At 43.1% G+C, this 22288-nt stretch overlaps 1 protein-coding gene across 1 annotated transcript in view; it reads left to right on the top strand.

Moving 5' to 3' along the window:
• The window catches only part of LOC139921710 (dolichyl-diphosphooligosaccharide--protein glycosyltransferase subunit STT3B), a 59955-nt gene continuing 37667 nt past the window's right edge, over positions 1-22288 (top strand). Inside the window, exon 1 of the mRNA XM_071912017.2 lies at positions 1-575. Coding sequence (XP_071768118.1) covers positions 286-575 — 290 coding nt within the window. The 5' untranslated portion in view covers positions 1-285. The remainder of the gene's footprint in view (positions 576-22288) is intronic.

Here is a 22288-nt window from a genome sequence, read left to right as displayed (position 1 = left end):
GGAACTGCTCCAGCCGCATGTGTCACCGCCAGTATGCTGCAAAACCTCGCTGCTATGTGACTCCCTGGGATAACTTTGTTTCTTTTGCGGTCGGTGGGAAGTGAGGCTAGAAAGTTAGGAAACACACGCAGCGTTCGGGATACACGGAGGGGCGAGCAGGGAAGGTGCTGAAAGGGGTTTCGGAAGTGGAGCGTGGCAGCGAAAAGGAGGAGGGGGGGCTTTCTTTCCTGTGTGTTACCAGATAGCTTGCTTTGCTCGTTAGCCACGACGGGACTGACGTAGAATATGGCGGAGCATCACCCGGTTTCCGACAACAAACACAAATCTGCAGCGAATGCCGGAGCGTCGTACTCGGGGAACGGACGCAGCAGCGCGGTGGCGGCGGCGGCGGCCGGGGAGAGAGGCAGCGGCGCCGGGGCAGCGGGAGGAGGTCTGTCCGGCGGCCTGACGCAGCCGGCCGGGTGGCAGTCGCTGCTGTCTTTCACCATCCTGTTCCTGGCCTGGCTGGCCGGTTTCAGCTCCAGGCTCTTCGCTGTCATTCGCTTCGAGAGCATCATCCACGAGTTTGACCCTTGGTGAGTTGCTTGTCCCACACACACACCGGCCTGCTTTGAGCCGTTTGTCAAGATACACAAATGGTCACTGCGCCCTGGATGCACTGTGGGGGAAGTTTCTTTTGTCAAGTGTCAAGTGAACGGTTTGCGACATTGCATTCATTATATATCTAGTCAGAGGCGTCAGTTCACGGTATTGCAAAGTCCGTGCACCCACCACAAACTTCAAAACCTGCTTATATCGAGTACATTTCTGGGGACAAAGTGGGGCAATGACTGGGAAGATATTATTTACACAGTGATACATTACTAGACTTGGGACACCAAACTGTTAGGGGGAACACTGGTCCTTGATGTGATCTAAGTCATGGATTTTTGGCCATTTTTACTGGATCTTCGCTCTCCATTATACGGATAGAAAGTAGCCTACAACATCAAATTTGCACTCACCTTGCCATTTCCAATCGACGCCCATGTACCTAGTTCATTATAAGGTGCAGCATTGCACGAGGACAATGAAAGCGAGGACAATGGTGTCAGGCTGGGTGCTGTGGGTGACACAGCGCATTGAACCCGGAAAGAAGCAGCCACGGTTAGCGATTAACAGGCTGAAGTCCTCCTGACACGGATTTCTTCTATCGCTTCTGCGCCGATTTGTAGTGTTGCTTTGCAGTAACCAGAAGTGTGACTTTTTCTAACGCATCATGTTTTATAATCATTTTACAAAGCCACGGGTAGCATTGATTTGTTCATCATTGCAGGAGCTACAGTGTAGTGTATTTGCCAGTCTTTCAGTAGCTGACCCCTGCTCACTTAAATGGGTGATTCTTGCCATAGTGCAGGTTTGTTCTCATGACCCCAGTCTTGCTCATAAAAAATCACTGTAATATTCCTATAGGGACATACCATGTGTCTGACCTTGACTTGATAATATTTTTTGTCACTACAATGTTCCTATATCCCTATAGGAACTTTTTGGTATGACATTTGTATAGTATCCTTCTAAAGTTTATTGTAGGATTACCATAATTGCTTGTCTTAAGAGTGAAATGTGGTGCTCTTTATTCAGCAAGTCTGAATTTGGTTTTGTTTAACTTTTCATCTTAACCTCCACAATAGGGGCATTTCCATCAGGCTTTCCCAGAACTCTTTGGCGGTGTTGTTTTACATGCCACTGGTTTTAGTGCAAGTGTGAAATGGGTTTCCTCACGCTGTCTCAGACGTTAATGCAGCCAGGCAGCAGCTGACAGTTGGACAGTTCGGCAAGCAGACTTTCACTGCAAGATAAGGAGCGAGGACACACAAAACAGTCAGGAGTCAAGAAGCTTGGCTGGATTTTTACTTCATTGTTTTTGTGTGCCCTTCCAGTCCATGTGGTTTCCAAAAGCTAACCTTAGAGATAATGAAACACCTCAGATTGAGCTGGCTGGCACCGTGCCTAACCAGAGCTGATGCTGTTTTTGCACTGATCATCATATTGTTTGTGTCTCATTTCAAAATCTCTACCAGCTTGTCAACTGCCAGGAAATGTCAAAGCTTTTTATTTGTACACCAAGGGACCGTTGCCTGGCCCGAGCTTGCGTTGCATCATTGTTTACAGTGGAGGTATTTAATGATTATTCTGGGACCAACACTGTGGATTAAACTGCCAGCTTCATGTCTGTCTTTTGAATAAAAGAGGAGGCGTGAAGGCTTTGGCTAGTCGAGAATCCTCCGGAGTTTCTTTTATGTCGCTGTCTGAAAACGTAACATGGCATGACATGTAATGAAATTCATTGATTTATTCATGCATTCATTCATTGTTCTATCAGTCCCCCTTGCTATCAGACTGGCAGTATTATGTCAACTGGACTATGTATTTTAGTAGATGTTTGGATAGCTGTGTAGACATGTGTGAGACCTTGTAAGCCTAAGAGAGTGTGTGTGTGTGTGTGTGTGTGTGTACATGTGCGTGTCCCTGCATGTGTGGAGCGGAAGTAGCTCCTTTGGCTGACTGGTAAATGTACAGGAAACTAGAGTTTGAATCTAGTCTGCTACAGTTTGCCATGTGCAGACAAACACATTTAATTTCAAATGTACTGAAGGAGTCACATTTTTCAGACGTCACACTAAAGAAGCTCCAAGGTTGTCAAGCATTGAGGAAGATGAAAGCCAGTGAGCCTTCAGAACATGGGCTTACAGCCTTTTCTGGTCACCGTTTGATGACGTCTCCCTCTTCTGCAAACCCACGACCTCACCGCAAGGTTGCTGCCGTAGCTTATCTTAAAAGAGGATCGCAGGAGAGCTAACAGTTGTACCACCCCTCTGCTACCCTGTTTGTTCTCTTTCTATCTCGCTCCCTCACGCTCTCTCTGATGTGTCCTTTTGATGTGGCTAGTTAATAGTCCTTCTTTTCCTTTAGAAGCACTGGATGGAGCTATTAGATCTGACAGCAAAAAGGGTCGGGACTAGCATGAGGCAGTCTGCCCGTTGATAGTTAGTTATGCTTTTAGTTTGTGGTGTGTTAATCATGCAGCGAACAGCATCAGAAAAACAGCTTCATTAGTGCTTATGTCTCTGTCTGATGCACTAAGGTTACTAGCTGGTGAGCTGGACCTCCCTCAGAGCGAGGTCTGGCACGGAGACGGGACCTTATTTATCCATCATCTTGCGCTCAAAGCTCCAGCTCTATGACTAATGGCTGGTAGGAAATTTGAGTGCAATTAGTGTCAGTTGGTATCCAGTCCACTTATCATGGGAGATGACATGGCTGATATCCGCACGGACATGAAACAAGTGCGGCATTCAAAAAAAGGTACTCCAATCAGAACGAAACCAACCTTGTCATAGTTGGCAGTGACACCGAAGGAGCTTTTCTTGAGTCTGGTTATTGCAAGGTAACTGAGGTTGTATCAGTGTACGGCTATTGCTGGTTGAGTTTTTAACTGATCTGCACTAGTTGGATTTAAAATTAGAATCCATGAATGATGCTAGCAATGTGAATGGAAAAGGAGCTCAATGATCTTGAAAATATTGGAAAAAAAGCAAGCGGAGAGTGTCTGTGCGTTATAATAGGACCATTCTAATATGAGGACACTCTTTTTCTTTTTTTGTTCCTGCATACACAAGTGTAAGATAATGGGAAATAGCCCAGTGTTTTTTGAGGATAAAGTTGATGATGTGTGTGTCTTGATTGTGCCTGGGCTGCAGAATGGGTTATCAGTTGTGCCACATTACAAGACTCATTCAGAGAATGAGAGCGAGTGCTTTTGTGTTCTGTAATGAACAAGCATTAGACCTGGGCTGTTTTGTTGCTGTACATGTGTCTGAAAGGATCTAGTTTCCCCCCTGTATGCTGGAGAGAAAAAAGGTGCTTTTGAAGGTTTAAAAGGAGAAGGGAGGCTGGCATGGGAGGAGAAATGAAATGTGTCTGCTTGAAACAGAATAGGGAAGCAGATCCCAGATTTAGCCCCGTTGGCTTCATTTACACTGGCTGCCTCGTCAGATCTGATATTTTTTTCCCACATACATCTCATGTTTTCAGAGCTGTGGAGGCCTACTATAATGGGGAGAACTGAGATTCCCTTTGTATTTTTTCTTTTATTATTCCCAGGTTTAGATGACAGTAAAACGCCTAAGTCCCTGCCTCCATAAATACTGCAGAAAACAAAACAAAAATCGGATTCAATCTGGCAGTGCACAGCCAGGCCATGTCTGATTTTTTTTGTTGATGATTCATGAGAGCAAGCGTAGTCCCCGCTGTCTTCTATTATGTGCCTTCAGCGGCGCACTCTGCTCGGTCGCCGGGGTCGTCACAGTTTGTACTGCCGGTCAGCTCTGTTGACAGGCTGAGCCAGGCCACCTGAAACCTGATCCTTTAGTGGCACTGACTGTGCCAAGCATCGACGTTTCCACTGGGCAGAGGAGCAGAGACTCTGCCCTGGCTGGTAGTAACAGGCGAGGAGATGGACAGGCACATAGCCTGCCTGGCAGACTGACTGACTGGCAGACCCACTGGGTGACACAGACCTTCTGCAGTGGAGCACCTCTTCATGGTACCACGGAGTTGAGTCCACATCTGGAGCACTTATTTTCCTTACTGCTGTTTTGATGCCATTTTTCCAAAGTTTGGTTTGGTTTTGGTTTGGTTCAAAATTCACAACATTTTCCATGTCCATTTTGCTAGTCTCTTATTGCCAATCGATGTAACACAATACCAAGTTCACCACTCAGTTCATTCGTATTTGTTGCATTACTGTTCTAAACACTCTGTGTCGGGTAGTTGTTTCCTGGGAAAAATCCTTTGGTGCACAGGAAGTGATGCATTTAACAGCAGTTTGTTTGCAATAAATAGAAGAACTGGTTAGTTAGCATGAGCAGCAATAGCCACCATGACTGAACAGACAAAGAAAAGAGCGCCACCTACAGAAACTCAAACCTCATCAACCGAAAATCCCAAATCCACTGTTTGACAGGTGATCTCTGGGAAGTGCAGTGCAGAAACACCACAGCAATGAGCGCTGAGCAACAAAGCTGTTGGTGAAATAAAAAAAGAGGAAGAATATTGCAATTACCACTTTTTAAAAAATCATTTATACCCTGATGTTTTTGTGTCATCACATCCCTGCCTATAACTATTAGACATCGATAAACTGACTGGTAGGGAGACATTGCCACAGCTGGCTGTTGTTGGGGCCTGACATGATGTTAAACTTCACGTCCTCTTTGATTTGAACAGATAGAAAAGGCATTCTCTTTTGGCTCTTGTCTAGTTTTAGAAGGGATAAACAAAGGACACACAATCTGCAACGCACAATAGGAGTACTGCTCTGTGAAGTCAGGGACATTAATTTGTTTTACCTCAGAGTCAGTCTAATACCGGAGGCCAGGTGAATTTTGGAATTGAAGCTCTTGTCTCCTTTGTAAACGCATAAACTGCAATAAGATTTTTCTTTTCAGCATAGCAACATTTACTATCTCTAAAATTAAATTGGGGAAACAGACCAGTGATTCTATGAGTCTGGATCAGGATTCCTCTTCTTACAAACATTACTTATGCGGGCCCTGGTCCCCTCAGGGTGATGATGGACAGATGGACATTTCTTTTCACAACATCACCTCCCTCTGCATAATAAAATGACAGCCACTCTGCCCTAATTCAGCTGCTACGTCACAGCAGTAAGACACATTGGGGTGTTTGGTTTAGCTGGCAAAGTGCATCAGGCAAGCAAGAAGTACCTTTCTAAATGTCCTTGTATTAACCAATAATGAGTGTCATTAAATAAAACTGAGCACACCAAATGGTTTCAAATTTTAGAGGTTTCTTTGGGGTGATTCTGCCTATTTTCGTCTCAGTGATTTGTGTTCCACTAGGAAATCCTCTCCACTCTGTAGATGTGGAAGATCCCCTTTATTCAGCTTACATAATATTAAATCTGGTGTTTCATTATGTAACAACCAGAGTGGAGATGATGCATTTTAAGCTATCATTCACAGAGGAGGGTAAAATGGGCAAATATCAATTTGAGCGAAACAATTTGGCTATGCCGCCTTCCTCTTTGAAATGATTTGTGAAAAGACAGCACAAGAGGAAGTTGACAGCAAATGCTTCTCTTTATAACAGAATTCACATTTTAATCCCATCAGCTGGGTCACAATTGTCTAGCGTTTGTGAGCATGGGTACGGTTGCATTTTCTGGTGTTGCGTCAAGCCATTACTTGGGCTTAAGGTCACAAGGCCTATGCTGTTTGAGAAGCGCAGTAGGGTGGAGTCGCCTGCCTGCACCAGTTGATCTATGAGATTGGAGTCAGAGGCAGCGGCTGCAGTCATCAGTTTATCTGCTTCTGTATCTGTGCGTGTGAATATGTGAACATTGAACTATCTGCACTGTGGTCTGGCTGTTGGTGGAGGTGTGAACTCTGCTTTATCACATAGCCTGGTACTTTCCCCTCCTCCCCTGCTTTTTGATCCATGACTCTCTCAGGCCCACTCTTTTTCTTTCTTTGGTACTCTTTCACCCTTTCTTTTGTGTGTGTGTGTGTGTGTGCCCACGCGCGTGCACATATGCGCACTTGCGTAGGACTCTGATCTGCTATGGCAGTTCTGTGGGGGATATTAACCTCGCAGCTAGTATTTTAGTCCCCCAAAATACACATACGCATACTGACAGATGGTGATGATGAAACAACTGTGCAATAAACGCTCATGTTCTTGTCAGACATCTCCTGATCATGTCTTGTAGTTTGGTCTATGTGATGTCGTTCTAGGTTTATTTGATAGGCTTTGTGCTTTAGTGCAGTCAGAGTAGCCTACAGCTGAAGGGGCGGTAACTTTACCCGGGTTTTGTTTCGTTTCAGACAACTTTGATTGACAGGTGAGCTGATCATGTGCTGTTTGTTAATCTGTGTTTACTTGGACTGATTTTTCATTGCCAGACTGTATACATCTCAACAAGCTGCCAGTGCAATACTAGGCCAAGAGACTTGATTGATATGACAAAATAAATTAGCAAATAGCTCCGGAAAGATAGAGACATATAGCCTAGGCCTATGGATGTTGAAGACCTTGCAGTGTATTTTTGTGAGATAGGCAGGGCCTGCGTGACTTTCATTTCTGCTTTCTTATCTGACATCTCCCCTTGCGATGCCATCTCTAAACCCCAGCAGAGTTAGATTCACTCTCTTTTGACTGTACCAAAACAAGCCATTTGTTGGTTGACCTCCAGCGCTATAACTGGAGGCATGTGACTGAGTGGAAAGAGTTCCAGCTTCAAGACAGACACGGACACACACACACACACGCACACTCACACACAACACAGCACTCTGAATGTCACTTAACTCGTTTTCCATTGAACCTACCCCTCCACCCGCCTCCCCCTTCTTCTGCTCTGCTCTGTTTTCCCCTGTCAGCAGCTAATTGGCTTCTCTTTACGTCTCTACGGGACTTTTCTCGGTGTGTGGAGGTGTGTTGGTCTGACCCCGCTTGCATCAAAGAGACTGAGCCAGTAGTTGCTCCTCCATGAACTACTCACAGAGTGGAGGCAACCTCCATGACCTTGTAAAGCAGAGTGCTTAATAGTTTTCATAGACTGGAAGTGAAGGAGGCTTACTTAGACAAGCGTTATTATTGGTTTAGCTTCGGAGACAATTGTAGAGAGAATTGTTAAGAAAATTCCACACTCCAAGGGTTTATGTGAAGTTTTTTTCATATTGAATGAGCACAGTAATGATGTGAAATATGTGGGTTAACCCTGACCATGTAACCATAAAGGGCCAATTCAGGATTCTTCTTGAGTCCCCCCCCCCCTACACTTAACTTTTCAATGTCAGGTTATTTTAGTTATTCATTGTACTTAACTCACGATTCCAATAAATTTCTGTGTTGAACGCACTCAGGACTTGATGCATATTTCATCACTGCAGATAATTTAGTTGTTGATGTTGTATAGTTTGGTTCCTCACATGTCTACATTATGCTTCAAGAAACAACTTCCAGGCATCCTCTTCTCATCTTTAAGGAATGTTGCATTCCGTATAAAGATGATCATTTTTGGTGTCTAAAAAATTCAGTGTTATTCAGTCATAGCACCTTAGTTTCATAGGGAGCATTTTCTTCATACAGAAATATGCATTTCCAATTTAATTTGCTACGCACTGTTGCCATTGACTGAATTGCAAAGCACCATTGCCATGGTGCTCATAACTGGGCAGCCAGCCACTCTGCACCTACAGTTTAAACAAGACAGGGAAACACTTTTTCTGTTGAACTTTTGGCAATATCTCACAGATGACTTGAGCATGAAACTTGAAATTTGGTGAACATCCATTTTAACACACTCTTCAGTTTCTTTTGAACAATACATTTTTTTTCTGCTTTGATTTCCATCCTGCTTTTAGCTGCTAGTGCTGGCAGTGTCCCTCTATACTGCTAACATGTTAGCTTATGCAGTCGTTTCTTATCGCTTCATAAAGGGAGCGACTGGGCGCTCTGCCTTCCTCATACATTCTGTCTTTATGAGAGCATTACAAACATGTGATTCAAAATGCAGAAAGTGCCACATCTAGGATTTTCACCCTAGCCCACATTACTTATGAGAGTGGACTATATTTTTTAGGCTACTCTGCCCCAGAGATTTGCCCTCTGCCGTGGTTGTGAATGAATTCTGTGCATGTGTCACATAAACAGTGAAGCAGCCAAATCTGAGGTTACTGTATTCAGACTTGAACTTATTTTCATATTTTATGTGTAATATATGTTTCATTTCACTCCTGAACACTGTTGTTGGCATCACCGGATTGCTGCCTCTCTCTCACTCATCTCTCACTTCTCCTCTGTCCCTTTCCCGTTTTCCCCAAATGCTGCAGTGCTGTCATGACCTTAGCTTTTTGTGCGTGTACGTCATCATACAATCTGCCAGGGATGTGCGACAACATTTTCACAACCAATATTATTTTTCAGTGCAAAACATAAAATATTATCTGCTACAGAGTACTGGTCCAATTCATTAGTTGTACTGAGCAATATAGACTTATCTTATTGATGTGATTGCAATATACGGTAATCTATTTTTCTCAGACTATCCGTCCTCACGTGAAAAGGCAGGTAATCAAGTCACTTTGCCTTGATTTCTGACATGTTCTGCATACCTTTTTGGGCTCAGATTTGACTCTATTGGTACTGGTGCAAATCTATCATTGCCAAACCCGTCTCTCTCCTCTATCAGGATTAAGTATGCCTGATAAAGAACATCTGGCTGAAACAAATTACGAGACAGCATCTGGCTATGGTTACAGGTATCTTTCTTCCTCATTCTCCTTCATTTTGTATTCAGCACCTTGCCAAGACCTCAGGATGTGCATGCATTATCAGGTGTTACCTGATGTATACAGCGGGTGGACAAAATTAAGGAAAAACCACACGAAAAAGGATTTTAACTTTTAACTTTGAAAGCAGCTGCACAGGCGAGTTATATTAAGTTTGATGCCAGTAAGCAGTATGTGTCGGCTTTAACAGAGATCTGGCAATCACCACTTTTACATGTTAAAAAAAAAATGTGAGCCCTGTAACAGTGTTCCTGAGAGGCCCTTTAGGTGCTGGTATTGCAGATGCATCAATCTCAAAAACTGCAAAATTATTTAATGTAGCAAGGGGAGCAGTCTTAAAAATCATGAGAACATATGCCAAACACAGACAAACTGTGTTGGCAAAGAGTAAAAGTCGTTGCAAGTTGAAACTCACTGACAGGGATAGACAGACACTTAACAGGATTGTTAAAAACTACAGGCTCAAAAATGACCAAATAACTGAATCAACATATCTGTGACACAGCCTCAACAAAAACTACCTTGTAAGCTTCATAAAGCTAGTCTTTATTGCATGGCTGCCATTTCAGAAACTGCTTGTATCTGGGGCCAGTGCTCAAAGCCACAACCTGTTGCAAGGAGCAAAAACTTGGACCCGTGAACAATGGAAAATAAAGTAATATGGTCTGATGATTCATTTTCCACCCTTTTTTCACCCACCACAGATAAAGGAATGTAATGGAAACACTTCTCCAGACTCCTATGTGTTCTCTGTTCCTAGTTAGAGATCCCACCCTGTACCAGTACCAGTGGTTCTCAACCAGTCAGCACACACTGGCGGGCTGTGAGGCGAGCTTGACATTTTTCTTAAATGAAAGAAAATCCATATCAAACACATTTAGCTTCTTTTAAAGAGATTAACAGTGTAATAATACTTTACAGCGTCAAACCTAGCTTGAAAGTAAGTGTTGTCCTGACTAACAAAGACAGCCTAAATACAAAGACATGAACATGTCAGAATTTGTTTTTGAGCAGTGGTGTACAAGATTTTCATCACAACCAAAGACTTCAGATAGAGAGTAACTAATGTCTAATCCAGTGAAATCACCTGGTGTAGTCTATTACATGTCGGTTTGAGGTTACTGTCAATCAGGTGATTGAATCAGGTGATTGACAGTAAGCAGAGCATAATGTGATGTGTGCATTGATATGAAAATGCTCAACTCAGGCATGATGAAATAACAGTAAAACAGAAACTCTGACAAAACCAAATTAAGGCTTCATGTTTACTGTGATGGATTATCTAGCTCAGGCAACTTTCAAGTCTGTAGAAGTTGTTTTTCATACTGTACAAGAATGAATGACAGCAAAGTGCTTCTTCTGAAGGTAGAACAAGCCCTTATGCCTCCAACTACGCTGACTGTGCAGACACTACCAGCAATGATGTTCAGGAGAGGGGCAACTTAGACAATCGGCACAAAAATACACAAGTATTATCCTTTTAAAATGCAGTAACATCAAGTCTTCATGTGACATTTCTGACCTATTGATAACTATGTTTGCTATGGAATTGTGTGTCTTGCTTCAGTGTGCTAGTGCTTAAAGAAACGCTGCCCTATACTAGTTTTTCCATTTGTAGACTTCACTGCTGGGTTTATGCACTTGCTGTCTTGCTGTTGTCTTCATTCTTCCTCTGACTGCTAACTACTCCCATGGCAAACACCGCCTTTAGGAATGTTTCTGGCACCTGCTCAAAACCTCAAAAGTTTGTCAAATAGTGTCAGTGCCCTTCAGAAACCTTGCATGTTTTACTGTAGCTGGTAGTTGACATTGCCACCCACATGTAGAAAATATTTCTCAAGCTTGGGACCAAACAAAGGCACTGAAAATGTCAAAAGTGCATGGATTTTAACAAGAAAATTGCCCAGTTTTTCCACGGTTGCTGAAAAGGGTAGGAGGGGATGCAAGGTTCCTTCAAGACCTCAACAAGACGCTCCTCAGGTGGAATGAGTCAGACTGTTTCTATGTGTCGGTGATTACAGGTCAGACCTCTGTACCATGAGTCAGTCCTGGGCTCATCAGCGGCGATCAGGAGAGGGCTGATCGGAGGTAAAGAGGCTCTTCCCTGCTCCTCTCTAAGGGTCCAGCCTGCCTCACAGACTACTGATCCAGACCCACGGCCATTCACATGGAGTGGGAAATAAGTGGGCTTCTGTTCTTTGCTTCCAGTTGATATCGCTCAGCTTGCCTCTGTGACAATTTTGTGGCAGCCATTTGGCATCCCTCTAGTGTGATCACACCTACAGTTTTTCTTTGGTCCAAACCATAGTGGAAAAGTTTACTTAGTTGTGTTTTTGTATTTGGATATTACAAAGCATCGCTCCAGCGGTCGGGAGTCAAAACAATCTGATTCTAGTCCCTGTAACTTTAGTTAAGCATGATGGATTTGTATGCACTCTTTGAGTTCTTTCAATATCTTCTTAAGTCCAAATAGTGAGAAGGCAGTTCACCTCATCTTGACTCTAAGTTTGCCCTCAGTTCATTTTGTTATTTTAGACTTTCCAAGCATATGTAACCACTGGCTAGTAGATGTCAACATCCATCTCCATTATATTCATAAAACAGCATATTTTGGGCTCGTTTCTTGTAGTTGGTTACATTCTCACCACTAATGCACTGCACCACAGGTCACTTGGAAGAGGACAGAGACCTGCATGTTCAGCCATTTCAGTGCGGTTATTTGGTGCCACCCAAGTTCAAATAAACTACTCCAAACATGCTTTGATGTGAAAGTTTGTAGATTGGCAATTTCGCTAACAATTATGACCAGCATTAATTGACAGATTACTTGATTACCAAAGTAATTGGTAATAGTTGCAACCCTATTTACTATAGCCTGCTCTACCATCCACATAGATTTTTGTCCAATTTTGCCAATCCTCCTCACTGCTGAAGGCGCTATTGCCCGTTTCCATTGCCTCAAACATCTGTTCATGTATCATCATCCTTAAGCCTCTAGTTTCCTGTTCAGGCAGTGAAGAGAAGCTGACAAGCACACTGCCAGCTTTACAAAGGCAGCAGGGAATCAGACTGGATGACTGACTGATTTAGCTCCAAGTATTTCCAACTGCATCAGTTTGGAGTGAATGTGCTGCGCTTGCAGATTGTCCCATTGGATTGAGGAAAGTCATCTGTAACCATTACGGCCCATTTGCTATCTGTGGGGAATCAGACGAGTGGTGCTGCTCCTTCTGTGTGTATTTGTGTGTGTGTATGGGTATGCTGTGTATAAGTAGTTAGGATTTGTCATGGTTCATTTGAAGAGTAAACAGATGTAGCCTGGTTGCAGGCCAACTTTTCTCTCTTTCTTTCTTTCTTTCTGTCTCTTGCTCCCTTTCTCTCTCATGCTGAAGGGAAGCCCTAGTCTATCTCACTGCATGTTATGTAAACGAGAGTGAGATCTGTTCAAATCTCTCAAGGTTTATGTTGCTAGGCTTAAAACAGGCACACACACACACACACACACACACACACACACACAACCACATATAATGTCGGCTCAGGTAAAAATCACTGTATGTTTGGCAAGCCCTCAAGGGCAGCAGCTACCCAATGCAAACAGCAACTAGGGATTTCTCAATACACAGCAAACATAAAAGTATTTTGCTACATTTCCAATGTAGTTACACAGCAAATACAAAGTTGTGCTGCCAATTTAACTGAATCTTTGTGCTGTGATTGGGGAAGATCACAGCTGGTTTGTTTGCTTTCCATTATCTTATACCCCTATGATGCCACATTACTAATAGTAGTTCTGATTGTCACAGCTATCACAATAGCTACTTATCACAGCATGGGCTAAGTGGGACTTGCCAGGGCAATAATCAAATGTCCATGACAGAGGGGAAAAAAGGATTAGAAGTCTACTTGAAACCTTGCCCCAGTTGACAAGTCATTTGTTGGGAAATGGATGCCAAATCAGAAAATGAGGCAAATTTAGTGAGGATAGTGAGCTAGCCCTGCAGTGGAAAACTACAGATAATTTCCTTCCCCACTGCTCTGCCGTGTTTCCTTGATATCCCTCCCCACTGTTCCTTTCCTAGGCTCCACATGACTGGCCTACTAAAGGTAAGACAGTACTCCACTAACTTCCCACCAAAGAAATGTTGTTATCCTGATTAAAAGTACAAACAAAGCTGGAAATTAGCATAATAGCCTTGCCTTTCTCTTCTCACAGCTGATTAATCTTTTAATGTGACAACAAACAGAGTCTCTGTGGCTGTCGCCGATAAATATTTATCAGGATTACATATTGTTTGTCCCACTTTGATAATTGACAAAAAAAAGAAAAAGGGACTTGTTTGCTTCTCCCCTTTCAATTATGTAACATGAGACACTTTGCTGCACAAGACGGTAATGAAATTGGAATGGTTTAATTGGAAAATGTCTCTTCATTGTTCGCTTACTCTCTGCATTCTACTCTAGGCCAGGCTTCATCCCTCTTTCCTTGCTGCCTTTCCTCCTCTTGCTCCTTCATCGCTCCCTCCATGTCTTGCATTTCTTTCCTTGGTCTGCACTGAGCTGCTAAGCATTCACCAGCCATTAGGTTGCTGGTGTGGGTTGCCAATTAGAATGGCCCAGAGAGTTATTCTAGCAGAGAGCATGTCTCTTTGATGTAGCCCAGCCAGTCCCCCGTCCCCTCTCTCCCCCTCTCCCTCTCTCCCTCCCTCTCTCGCTCTCTTTTGCTCTCTCTCGCTCGCTCTTGTCTGTCTCACGTCCTATCTCTTATGTACCCTCTCTCTCCCTTCCTCTGTCTTTCGCCTTCTCTCTCTCGCTTGCCCCTGTCCTTGCTTTACTCCTCCAAGCAGAGCGACAGACCCTTTAATGCTGGCCTGGCAGTGATATGAATAGCAAAGTGAGCATATGGGCATGTTAGTGAAGGAGAGCTAGCAGTGTCTGTTGTCTCCTGCTCAGTTAAAGAGATTAGAGGGGTCTGAATAAGGAGATTGATCCACGTCGCTGATTGGATGCCACTGGATCCTGGCTGATGACCCAGGTTCATGGAGCCTGTAATGTCAGGTAGTATCTCAGGCCAGCCAGCTGGTCTGTGTCTCATATCCATTGACAAAGTATCATTGGTCCTCTACTCTGCCAGGAAAGAGTGGAGTAAATGCACCTAATCAAACGTATTCATTTTTATAGACATAGCCTTTCAATCAGGGTTTTCCTTGGAAAGAGCAGAAGTTTTGGGTGGCCCAGCAAAGTGTTCTTGCCCAGGACTCCAGAATGAGTCCCATAGCGAAGTCTTTTTCTTGCACCAGGCTCATCGTTTGGTTCCAATAGCCTTATTTTTTGCCCTTGAAGTTTATTCTGTAGTCTTTCTGAGTCACAATTCTCATCGCTATGTGAAACCCAATCCACTAGCAATTTACTAGCAAACCCTTTTCTAAAAGCCAAGTAAAAAAGACAAAAAAAACATATGGGTTTCATCGAACCCCAAATGAGCCAGAAGCTTTGTCAAGCGCTAGCTGTGAAACTGTTTCTTTTTCAGCCTGAGATCCAAATGACAAATAGGACAGTCTTGCCCTGAGACTCAGATACATGGAAACATATTGCCTCCTTCATCATGTGGGCAGCCGCCACAGATAGGCCCATGACCTCTAATCTAAGAAACAAAGCTCTAGGCCTCTCGATGACAAGCTGCCATTGTACCACTTAGCCTAAATGTATTTTCATCAATTTTTCACACTTTGGCCCAGTGTGGCCATACCAACCTACATGTTCCACTGCGTTTCACAGTGGGAATCATCATGCTTGGTCATGCACTCTGATGACTCTGAAGGCAAGTCTGTAGTGTAGCCCCACCCTGTTTTGGTGTCAGTGGCCTTTTAATGTGTGGATACATACAGCAGCGGCCCGTGTCCACTCTCTGCCATTTATTATTCATGAATTTGACGTCACTGGATGGTGGGAGGCACGGGAGAGACGGAGGATGTAGGCCAAGAGAGAGGGAGCGGGCGAGCTCTCTGCTTATGCTGCGAGAATTTTATGATCTCAGCAAAAGTAAAAGAGAAAACATATTAGTCTCAATGGAATGATCAGTCACATCAGTAATACAGTAAACAAGCAAGCCAAGGCCAGCCACCCCTCCCTCTATAATCCCCAACAGCTCAAATAGGTTTTGTCATCTGGTCTGGAGCCCTATAGGGCTAGCGGTACAGTCATAGGGGTGACTTCCCTCCTCCATATTCCTGAGAGCTAGATTTCATGGTCAGCAGTCAGTAGCCCACAGCGCGCACACACACACACACACACACACACACACACACACACACACACACACAGACCTGCAGTATCCTCTGTATTCCTAATAGACCCCACTGATTTTATGGTGGTATAGCAGAGGAGGCTGATGCGCAGTAGTGACAAAACGGCAGTCCTCAGGCCAAGGCTGCAGCGATATGGAAGGAAATGGACTCATCACTCAGTGGAAGATATGAAAGGCCGGAGCACACACTTCAGACCATTCAGAGCCTGACTGCCACCAGTGTAAATATGACAAACGCACAAAGTGTACTGGATTTTATGGATCACAATATAGCTTATATGATTTTGTTTAGCAAGTTAAATTTGTTACTGCTAATATCTCGCTGACATTTGTGGAGAAATATAGTTATATAGGCTAGTCATAACTTTTAAAATCACTGTTTAGAGCAGGCGTTTACAGGCGAGTGTCCTGGAGCGAACTCCTTCAGATTTTCTTTTCTCAGATGTAAAGAAGATAAATGTTTTTTAGTGGTTTAGTAAATTTAAAGACAGTTAATTGCATTTAGTAAAAAAAAACTCAATTTAAGGTTGTAGTTAAAAATTTCTTCCAAAGTTAAAACAGTAGGGCCTTTTCCAGCAGTTCTTTGTGTGTGACCAAACCACTTGTGCATCCATACCATGTACCAAGCACTCAATAACTTGTTTTGCCGCGCACCATGAGAAATGACCCCAAGCCAGTAGCCAAATGGAGGTAAATTTACATTGTGGCTGGTCAGTTTGTCTACTCTGTCAGCCGTGGTGGCAGGTAACCAGCCATCACTGGGATATTTTATTCTGTTCTAAAACTCTACTTGACTGTTAATATGGTGAAAGTGATATAAAAGTCAGCTTTCTGCCCTGGTGCCTTGGCACTGGAAAGATGGAGAACCACGGTGTTAAAGTAATGATAAAGGCTGCTGTTTGTACAGTCTGAGATGATAATGCTGAGTCTGTATTGTGGGTAGGTTAATGCTCGTTGTGGCTGTTTGACATGGGGCTAATAATTGTCTTATGTCTCCATAGAGTGTAATAATACAGTATGATGCCTGGCTGTGTGTTTGCGTGTGTCTGTACTGTAATCTAGCTGTATGTTGTAATATAATGACTAGGGATGCACCAATGCCACTTTTTCAAAGCCGATACCGATTACGAGTATGAAAGTTTAAGTATCGGCCGATACTGAGTACCGATCCGATCCATTACTTTTACTGAACAGTGCAGGCTTACTTCCTTAGTTTGGGGTCAATGGACAAAATTATTGAGATAAAATCCTTGTTTTTCCCACTGTTTGAAAAATTCAGGCTTCTATGTGCCACAAATGCATAAAATCAGGACAGTTTGCTTTTATTTCTTACATGTTACTCATGGCTTTCGGTATCAGATTTTAGTCTTGGGTAAAATCTCCGATACCGATATTCCATTTTAGCCTGGTATTGGCACCGATACCGATACCAGTATCGGTATCGGTGCATCCCTAATAATGACGGCCAGGATAAAGGGCAATGATACCTTTTCTTCTGACAGCTTTCCTCAAAGGTTCCTCTGCACCCTTTCAAGACCTTTCTCTCTTTGATCGACTAGCCATATAACTGTTTTTAATGTTGTTTGACTTGCCTGATTGTAATGAGGACCAATAAATAATAAATAAACTCTCTGAATACGTGTGTTTGCTAGGCCCTCTAGGCAGCAGCTCTGCTCTATAGGAGTTTTAAGCTGCTTTGACAGCACTGCAGGCTACTCAAGAGGCAACACAAGCCCTTTTCTAGTTGATATAAGCCAATCTGGCTGCTGAAAGCTGTATGTATACAGCTTGGAAGAGTCAACAGCTCTACTGGAGTACAAGTAGCCTACATTTTCTTCAATAACTTGAAGAGCTGCGTTGTTAATGTGCTGTGTGTGGTTACTCATCTAAAAACAAAGTATATTTTGTTAGCCTACACAATAGCCTACAATCTTATTTCATAGAGTCCCTGGAAAATATCTTTTGAAAATACAGGTGCCAAGAGGAAAAATGCAGAAACTAAGACACTGGGATGAATGGATAGACCGGCACTGTTACTGCTACTGTACTGTGTATGAGTGTGTGTGTGTGTGTGTGTGTGTGTGGTGTAGACAGTAGGCTTGTATTGTGTTTTCCCGAGGCAGTGTTAGAATAGATTTAAACTTGGTGTAGTGTGTGTGTGGAATGAATGATACTGTGTGGTACGAGTCTGTCTCATCTCTTATGATCTGCTCTTAAGGCACTGAGATGTGTGGAGTATCTGGCTGGAGAAGCAAAGCAACTCCTCATTAAATAATCATCATTATTGCAATAGGCTCAGACGGTGTTGCTGCTAGGCTGTTAGTGCTTCTGACTGACCAACCAGCACTTCTGGAAAAAGAGTGCAAGCCACCCTTGTGAACTCAACTTTCATTTTAAGGCATAGCAATTATGTAAATTCTGTACTGGAGGTCCATGACATCGTGGCATCAGATTGCGAATGTTATTCTGTTGGATTTTTATCCAGAAATGCAAATTCAAAACAAAGTCTTGCAGTCGCTTGCAGTAGTTATTTAAGCAATATATCCTGAAAAATTTAAATTGAAAGTATCCTTTTCTTTGTCAGAGTTCACCATTCTGTGCATGCACGCCCAAATTGGACAGTCTCGACGAGGCATCCCAGTAACTTTTGGGGGTTAAAAGCCAAAAAAGTTTAGAATCATTATAGTGCAGCACTTCACTTGCTCCAGGGCCCAGCTCCACCCCAACACGCACTGTTCTCCCTCGGATTGCTGCTTCAGGACCTTTTTGACTTGCTCCAAAACTCCAGAAAGACACATTCCCTTTATGCATATTTGATAGCGCCTCTTGTCCAGGAGAGAAGCTTTTCCAACATGCAGTCTCAGGACTCCCAGTTAGCCAGCCAGTCAGCCAGGTAAGCACTTCTTGTAGGCTAATGTGTTTCCCTCCATTTCCTCGAGGATCATCTGGCTTTCTCTGTATGCCCAGGTGACTTGAACTTGACAGGGCTGAAGATCTACTTTGAAACAAACCATTTGGAACATTTCATGTGTAGTTTTCATCATTGAGCCCCGCTAGGTAGCACCGTGTTCGGGACTTTCTTTTTTTGTCCACTGCCTTACTGTATTTGTTTCTACCTGCTTGTTTATTTCCACCTTGCTGGTTTTCAACAAAAACATACCCGTATTCTCCTAAGGGACTGTATAGTGCATTGCAGCAGAATGTCTTTCTTAACTATCAGCTGCAGCCTCGACATGCTGAGATCTCTGGAAGTGAGTGAATGCACGTTGTGGAGAGAAGAGTAAAGAATCCAGGCACAATATAGGGATCCTACTGCTCTTGTGACTACATTTCAAAGCTTATCTCTCTGTATTAAAGTTCGGTATTGGGTTTTATAATACATTTCAACTTCCTGAAAAGTAGAAAATCAGAAAGACATTGTCTGCACGGGGCATAAGACTCTTGTGTGCACTCATTATCTGTATCTACATTTTTCCTCACTCAGACTACACTTAAACTTATCAAAGAGTACAGAAAGTAAGAAGTATTCACGTACAGTACAAGCTTAAGGCTGTTCCTCTGTGCTGTGTACGTGTGGATGGTTTCTTTTCATATTAAAGGATAATGCCAGTGTTATTGTATTTTCCCCTCTTCAGTGCCTATTGTTGATTTTTACATCGACCTTGGTTCCATCTTTTGCCTCATCAGAAAATCTGAATTGAAAATTGACATTGTATTTTTCAATGAGTGCAAATTATATCTCTAACTCTATCCAGAGACTTTGAGTTTGTCAATAGAATTTGTCACTGTGAAAATTATGTTGACTTTCTTTGAATTTGAACACAAGCCAGAAAAAGCTGTAAAATGCAGATATTGGCTATGCTGAAATGTTAAAATATACCCCATAAGTGCAAGAGTAGGTTGGAGTCAGCATTGATTACTGGTAGCTCCATTCCTCAAAAAATGTGAGCCATTTTCTCTCTAAACACAAGAAGCCTAATGCACCCTGCTGCACAATATGCAGACACAAACTGATGCCTCTTGATTGTGTTTTAGATGCACTTTTGAGCTGTGCTGGAGTCAGTGGTTGCTGCAAGGAAAGCACCACCCTGATAGATTGAGGAGATGCAAATGGATTGAAACAGTGAACAGTGCAGATTAATATAAGGAGTCAGACTAACATGGTGAAATGAGGGGAAGAATGACTACACTTGTGTGCTCCTTTTTAAAGGTTTTCTTCTCTTCTCATCAGTTTCTGAAATAGACCCAAAGAGCAGAGAATCAGACCATGAAATAGGCTACTACCTCAAATTACTTTTTTGAATAGGATTTTTGAGGTGTGCTTGGTTTTAGCCCAAAAAAAAAAAAAAAAAAAGAACAATTTGAACACTCATTCCGGACGCTCTTGCTCATCAGGTAGACCCTCTGTTTCTACTGCAAGAGCCTGCTAGAAAATCAATCATATGGAGGGACAGTTCTGGGGAAATACACTTGGGATAATAGTATGTTATGTGTGTGAATCCAGGCTGTAATATAGCCTGGCTTTGTAAACTCTGGCTCAGTACCAGGAGTGTAGTCAACGGTATGTGCAGGTACACCAGATACACTCACTTCTTTCTTGGGTTGTAATATATTTTACCCTAGGCTAATTACTTTTCCCTTTATATTTGAAAGTGGGATCACAGGATACTACTGTGAAAGGTGTGGAGGAAGGCAAAAGGTTTCCAAAGAGGCAAAATGGTACAAAAATTAGAGGTGAACTACTTCTATTGCAAATGAAACCCCATTTATTCAAGCTAACTGTGTTGCAAAGATAAAAATGCGTGCATAGGCCGTGGAGCGGTAATTTTATTTATTAACCTTTAAGGGAAAGTTGACTGAGCACATATTTCCTTTTCCTTCCACTGTTCCTTCCAATAGCTCCATTGGAGCAATTGATGGGTTAGGTGACTTGCTCAAGGGCCCCCCCGCCGGTAGTTGTTGAAGGAGAAAAGAAAAGGTAGTCATTCACTGTCCCCAACATTGTTTTCCCAGCTGGTCCTGGGATGTGAACTCGGCTACTTCTGCGCAAATAAATGAGCCTGTACAAACAATTTAGACAGCATGTTTTGAGTGGATATACTCTTCCTCAGGCAGCAATTATGTTGTTTTTGCATTAAAAGGGAATTAAAGCACCTCTTCGAGTACAACTATGGCACTGGCCAGCACCTAAAATCATCGACGGACCTACTTCTGCTGGCTCCCTAGATAAGTTAAAAGAAGTTTTCATTAGAGCTGGCCCCAGGGTGAAATTACATTTCTCTAATTTGGCTCCGACACTGGAAAAGTTTAAGACCCTGTGTAATAAAGAATTGTCTCCGTCCTTTTTGTCCCCAGCTGCTATTTCCCCTCGACTGTTGTAGGTGATTTAGAGAATGAATGAGGGTCACCACTTTCCCAATCCTTCTCAATTCCAGCGACCGGCCCAACAAACACCCTTGGGGGTGAAAAACTGATTAAAATTATGATCCCTTATCTCGTCTGATACCTCCTAGGTGCAAACAGAGCGGAAGGTATTTGGTCGATTTTAGTTTGGAAATTGTTCGATGCTGCTTATGGAAAGCTGGGGTGCACAGACGGGTGGGTTGAGGGAGAGTTATGCGAGTGTTCGCTCGTGCCTAAACCCACCCTTGGGTGCTGTTTTTTAATCAGCCAGTCATGCTCGGGCGCAGTCATCCTCATTGTGTCTCCTCGCATGCCCCCGCTTACCGCAATATAGGATTTGGGGGAATTTGATGAGACATCATCAGATTTTAATAAATGCTTTTGTGTGAAGTTACATTCTTCCTTCCCCCTCCCCCTGGGCTCTAAACCAGCTTAGTTTCCCCTCTCTGGCTCTGACTTCACACCTCCCTCACTCTCACCAACCCAAACAAAATCTGGGATGTGGGAGAAGGTTTCTCTTTCTCACACTCCCTGTCTTTGTGTGCGTCTCTCTCTCGGGCTCTCTTTCATTCTCTCTCATGCACACTCTGACTCTTGCTAGCCTTATTTCTCTCCTCATTTTAACCTCCCTCAGCAGTAATCTGTTCTGTTCAGTAATCTGGAAGTTTTTCCATTTCTTCTATTTTGGCAATGAGCTCTCACACTTTACAGGTCTAGGTTAAAATGCCAACGAAAACCAATCATGTTTATTTGGCTTACATATGTGTGTGTGTGTGTGTGTGTGTGTTCGGTAAGTTTGCCAGCTTTCCAAACACCAGCATTGTCTTTTCACAATCATGCCTGTCTGTCTTGTTGCCAGCCAGGCTGTTTCTCTTGGACCGCAATAGGATTGTGACTCTGGCTTTTGTCTCTCTGTATTACAGGCGCATTTCATTGTCGTCATGTGCACCGTTTGATGCATTGTTGAGTCTATTTATTGTTGTGTTGTGCTCAGCCTGGCCTTGTGCTTAGCCTAGCCTTAGGCATTGAGGAGAAGACACATCAAGTCAGAATAGTGTTGTCTCCACACACCTTCCCATCTCCTTGTTCCTCTGCTTCTATCCATCTTCCTCCTGTGCCTCCCCTCTCTGTACCTGTTCAGTATTTCATAGATATGGAGGTAATTTTGATCTTGAGACACAGTTTTGCTCCTAGGTCCATTCCAAGATTGGTTCCACTA

Source organism: Centroberyx gerrardi, chromosome 12, assembly GCF_048128805.1.
Source record: "Centroberyx gerrardi isolate f3 chromosome 12, fCenGer3.hap1.cur.20231027, whole genome shotgun sequence".
In the NCBI taxonomy this organism is placed as follows: Eukaryota; Metazoa; Chordata; class Actinopteri; order Beryciformes; family Berycidae; genus Centroberyx; species Centroberyx gerrardi.
Note: the sequence above shows the minus strand (reverse complement) of the source record. Positions and strands in the feature narration are given on the sequence as shown.